Raw genomic sequence first — 5,804 nt, 5'->3', positions numbered from 1 at the left:
AGGCCAGCCTGGTCTACAAAGTGAGTTCCAGGACAGCCAGGGCTATACAGAGAAATCCTGTTTCAAAAAACCAAAAAAATAAATAATTAAAAAATGTAAAAAAAACTTTAAAAATTCTATGTATTAAATGTCCTTTGCAACAGAAATTGGGGTGCTCCCATATCTATACCTACAAGTTTTTGACTTTACATGTGTAGAAAAATTTCAAGTTAGATAAACTATCTTAAAAATGAATAATTTGAGCCGAACGTGGTGACGCACGCCTTTAATCCCAGCACTGGGGAGGCAGGCAGGTGGATTTCTGAGTTCGAGGCCAGCCTGGTCTACAGAGTGAGTTCCAGGACAGCCAGGGCTACACAGAGAAACCCTGCCTCGAAAAACCAAACCAACCAAACAGACAAACAAATGAATAATTTGTTCTTCATAGGTATCAACTAAACAATCAAATGCATCATCTGATGTTGAAGTGGAAGAAAAAGAAACTAATGTTTCAAAGGAAGACACTGATCAGGAAGAAAAAGCCAGCAATGAGGTATGTTTTGTATCTTTTCTGGTCTTAAGAAGAAATGAAGAAATGTAGATAGTAGTTTATTGAGTATACTGCAAGGGAGGACTAGGCCTGGCGGTGGGGGTATCTTGAGTACTGCCTGTGGATTTTACAGTTACCGCAAGAAAGGAAGTATAGATATAAAGTGAGTTGACTGGCAAAGTAGGAGGTAATCTTCAAAATATTTGAAAAGTGAATGAAAATATGACATTTTTCTCAAATACTAAATAGGGCTTTATAAATTGTGCATTTTTAAGATACACGAATTTAAAGTTTTTAATTTCCTATTTGTATGCTTGTATACTGAATGCATTCTTGATGCCCGTGGAGGGCACTGGATAGATACCCTGGAAATAAGAGTTAAAACGGTTGTTAGCCATCATTCGGGTGCTGGGACCCAAACGTAGATCCGCTATGCTCTTAGCCCCTAAGCTTTCTCATTAGCTCTTGGATGGATATTTTTATTAGAAATTGGTTTTGTAAGCAAAACAGGTATAACTATAAGGTTAGTGTTTATTAAAAAATACTTTTAAGAAGAGTATTATGGGCTGGAAGTGCTTAAAAAGTTGTAAAACTTTTAAATGTAGGTCTACCTGTGTTACTATCTGAGTAGAGATAGCTATCGTTGTAGGCTGCTTGGGCGTTGCTGCTGTGAAAAGACACCAGGACCAGAGCAGCCTTCAGTTTCTAAGGTTTAGCTCATTTTCACTATGGAGAACATGGTGCTGAGAGTTCTATGCCCAGATCTGCAGGCAGCAGGAAGAGACACTGGACCAAGCTGTGGGCTTTTGAAATCCCAAAGTCCACCCTCAGTGATGCACTTCCAACAAGGCCCCAACTTGTAGTCCTTCTCAAGAGTACCACTCCTTAATGACTGTGTCACAGATATGAGCCTATGGAGGCCGTTCTTACTCAGACCTGAGAGAGCAGGAGATAGTATCCGGGAGATATAGTTGTTGCTGTACTTGGTCAGAGTGACAGGAGACGCCTCCCGACACTTTCAGTGAAACTGGTTCTGTGAATTTTAGTTTAAGAAAATTTGTTTCTTGTATAATTTATTTAATTTCATCGGTGGCTTTTTTCCTTTTTTTCCCTGCTGTTATGCATTTTAGGATGTGACTAAAGCAGTTGACATAACCACTCCAAAAGCTGCTAGGCGAGGAAGAAAGAGAAAGGTAATTTCCTAAATACACGGTAGGAATTTCAACGACATTTTATTTAAATTGAGGAAAAATAGATAAGGAAACCTTATTTGGACTTGACCTCTACCCTCTAATTCTTAAAGGGTGAGTTGGTTTCTTCATAAAGTTTCTTGGTGCTAAAGCTGTGGCACCCTCAAGTTAAGCTGAATGATAAAAGGAAATAAAGTGAACCAATTTTTATTCCTTTCAACCTGCCTTATCTCCTCTATAAAATGATAATATATAATCAAATTGTTGATGATTTAATACTTGTGAAATCTTTAGAGTAAATCCTGATTTCTCACTGCTAGCATAGGCTGTCGTCCGCCAGTGTTGTGTGAGACAAGAGGGGCAGTGACGGTTTAGGCCAGGTATTTTGTAGGCTTTTAATTAATTGCTGTTTGTCCCCTGGTGTACTGGAGGGAAATGACCTTATAACTTCACAGTGTTAAACAATGAGCACCGAAAGGAGCAGGCCATCTGAGGGCACTCACAGACGAGTGTAAACCACAATGGTGCATACTTCAGCTTTGATAGGCTTGAAGGTCGGAGGGTAAAGGAAAGCTACAGTATTTTTCTGAAGAGCTGCTGTGATGGGAAGTCACTGTGACTCACTTATAGGTAGTATGATCACAGGAGATTGTATTAGGACAGTGAGGACAGATCAGTGATAGTTAGAATTTTAGAATTGAAATACTAAGATTGGCATTGGTAGAGTTGCATGGGGAATAAAGCAAACGGGTCTCTCTTTTTTTTTTTAATTACAACAGGAACATACATGAATGCTTCATTTTCTTGAGCTTTGTATGTTGTATTGTACAAACTAGGATTTTTTTTTTTTCTTGCTTAGTTTGTTTTGAGACAGGGTTTCTTTATGTATACCAGGCTGTCCTGGAACTTACCATGTAGACCAGGTTGGCCTTAGACCCACAGAAATCACCTGCTTCTGCTCCCCAAGAGGTAGGATTAAAGGTGTATGTTCAGCCCATTGTGGCTACCCTGCTGAGCTAGTCTTTATTCAGTCGCATTTTGTAAATTTTATTATTTATAGATTGTGTTCTATTAAGGTAGTCTAATGATCTTTGATAATTATGAAAATGATCTTGAGTCACCACAAACTGCTTACATAAGACAGCATCTTAATTGAAAAATGTTCTGACTGCTCCCCCTTTATGGGTCATTCTTAGAAAAATACTGGGATTAGTCAGTTTACAAAAGGGCCTCTAGGTCTTCAGGTGGAGGAGGGTATGTTCAAAGGCTGAAGGAGGGTGAAAACTGAGCCTCTTTGGCCAATAAGCCACGGTGTGAATGTAAGTACAAAGGAAAAAAAAATCCCTGAACAAAATTGAGAGTGCTGCTCCAGTGAATTCTGAAATGATAAGGAAGAAGAGATCACCGCTGCTGAGGGGAGAATGTTAGTGCTCAGGATGGAAGACTAAAGCCGGTCAGAATGCTGCTGTAAGCCAAGGCCCAGTCCAGGGCAAGGCCCTGTCTTCAATTCTCTGAAAGCTGAGGGAGGTTTTTAAATATACATACAAAAAAGGGTCCAGCCAGGGCTCTCCTGGGTCAGCTGGTGGGTGTAGCAGGAGGCTGCCTGCACTCGTGGAGCTGCAAGCAGTAGCAAGTGCTGATGGGGAAGCTCCAGGAAGTTATCCAGACAGGGAAACTGAAGAATAGGGTCACACTCAGTTAACTTTTCATTGCAGACATTTTTACTCTGGAAGGAGTTGCAGCTAGGAATTCAATTTCTTTTTTTTTGTTGTTTTTTTTTGTTTGTTTGTTTTTTGAGACAAGGTTTCTCTGTATAGCCCTGGCTGTCCTGGAACTCACTTTGTAGACCAGGCTGGCCTCGAACTCAGAAATCCGCCTGCCTCTGCCTCCCGAGTGCAGGGATTAAAGGCGTACACCACCACGCCCGGCAGGAATTCAATTTCTGTATTCAAAGCCTAGGGTCTGGAACTGCTAATGACTTGACTATGAACCCACTTTGGAAATCCTAGGACATTTCCTTTCTACAGATATTCACTGACTATCCACCTGGTTGCCCAGGGGCTCTGATGTGATGGAAATGCACAGGTATACAGTAAGAATAGTCAATGCCTGTAAATAAAACCGTCAACACTTGGGGATTAGCAGTGGGAGGGATTTCTTGACAGTCTCCTCCTGGTGAAGGCACTATAAATGTTGAAATGACATTAAAGGATTTTAGACTAATTATGTAAATGGCTGATAAAGCAGCATCAGATTTTGAGACATTTGACCCCAATTTGAAAGAAGTCTGTAGGTAAAATATATTTTAAAAAAAATCTTTGCATTCTATGGCGAAACTTTCTATGCATGGAATAAATCAGTTGATGGGATAGATTTCATTTTGTTTCCTTTTAAGAGATTGCCACAGGTACCCCTACGTTTAGTAACTACCATGCTGATAAGTTGTAGCCATCAACACTAAGGTAAGGCAGCCACTTTGGCTTACTGAAGGCATAGATGATTTATTAGCATTTTCATGTATGTGGGTTTTTTGTGTGGATCAAACCTGGAGTTTTGAACATGCTATTATAAGCACAAGTTGTACCATTGAGTGAACACAAGCTCTGTTTGGTGCCATTTTAAACCAATGGGTGTTCTTGTTCTGTGGTGCTGCGGCTTGTACCAGTGCTTGCACGCACATGCTAGGCAAGGTCCATCAATGAATTACACACACCCATCCTAATTAAATGACCCTAAATTGAGGTATGTGCATTGTTTTTTTAAGACAATACTTTCACATCTAATAGACAATAGCATATGTGTAACTTTAATATATATAGGGAAGCCAAAAAAGGCTTATTTGCTAAATTTCCTGTAGCAGTTAAGATGAGGGCCTATAAGAGTGACCTAGTAACTGAGTAGGTCATGAAAGGCCTTAGGATTAGCATTAAATTCCTTACATCAAGTTACTTATTGTTAGTGTGAGATGTAATTTTATAACACTTCAAGAAGTTAAGTTGATAACTGATAACTGAGTGATGATAAGAAGAATGGAGCGGAATGTGGGATGGCTCCAAGGTGCTTGCTTTAGTGACTGTATCTGTGATTGGGTGGGCATGACGCAGGAAGGGACTTGAAAATCAAGGGGATTCTTTCTGGCTCTATTTCCCTTTCCTTTTCCCTTTCCCATTCTGACTTTGGTTCAATCAATAGGTGGATCCAAGCATGTTAGCTACTCAGGACTTGCAGTAGAAGGTCAAAGGACTAACCATAGATTTGAAATACCAACTTCAAAGACAGAAAATGATTTCATATTAGTATCCTATCCCTCCTGTCTTCCTAGTGCTTATTAGCTTAATCTTTGGTGGGGATTTGTGAAACAGGTATAGCAAGGCAAGCCTGAGGGCTTGGAAAAGGACATGAACAGTGGCCTTCTGATGGATATGGAGTGGCTTTAGGAAAGAGGAAAGACAGGCTAACAGTGAGAAATAAATCCAGTGTTAAGAGGTCCTGTTAGCAATCTAGCTAGAATGTGAACATTAAAGATATTCATGCATGCATTTCAAATAACTAGACTTTCCTTTGGATAAAATATTTTCCTCAGCAGTGGCTTTACTTTTACTCACATGATTTTGCAGTAGTGGTCACCAACATAACCCATGCTAGGGCAAATCTTTAATGCCAGAGTTGGTGGGTTTCTGTTGTGTTTCTTTTGTTTTTTGTTTTTGTTTTACTTATTATTGATGAATGTCTCACTGTTATTGGCATCTTCTCAAATGACCCGTTGTACCTGTAATTGTTACTTGTTCGACTTATTTCCAAATGCAGAAAGGGTAAGTGATTAAGTTCTTTTTGCTGTTGAGGTGATTTGTTTAAACCCAACTTTAAAGAACTTCTGTAAGTCATCAGGAAGAGTTTAACCTTTGGCATCTCTTGAGCCTCACGGAAATACAGATGTCTGGCTCTTGAATATGGATGGGGTTGCAGGTTCAGATCTGGAGTTAGGGCAGCATGATCTCATATATTCTTAATCTGAGGTCTCATGAGAAAGTTTGTTTGGTTTCTGAGAACGAGAGTAAACCTTGGATCAGTTTTTTTTTTTTTTT

The 5,804-nt window shown here is 39.7% G+C and overlaps 1 protein-coding gene across 4 annotated transcripts in view; it reads left to right on the top strand.

Annotated features, from left to right (window-relative positions):
- Psip1 (PC4 and SFRS1 interacting protein 1) overlaps positions 1-5,804 on the top strand; it is a 33,760-nt gene that overhangs the window by 13,999 nt on the left and 13,957 nt on the right. For all 4 annotated transcript variants that reach the window (XM_021159287.2, XM_021159289.2, XM_021159290.2 and 1 more), the window contains exons 5-6: positions 428-532; positions 1,660-1,722. In XM_021159287.2, coding sequence (XP_021014946.1) covers positions 428-532; positions 1,660-1,722 — 168 coding nt within the window. The remainder of the gene's footprint in view (positions 1-427; positions 533-1,659; positions 1,723-5,804) is intronic.

This window comes from Mus caroli, chromosome 4 (assembly GCF_900094665.2).
Source record: "Mus caroli chromosome 4, CAROLI_EIJ_v1.1, whole genome shotgun sequence".
Classification (NCBI taxonomy): Eukaryota; Metazoa; Chordata; class Mammalia; order Rodentia; family Muridae; genus Mus; species Mus caroli.
This window is presented reverse-complemented; position numbering and strand designations above follow the sequence as displayed.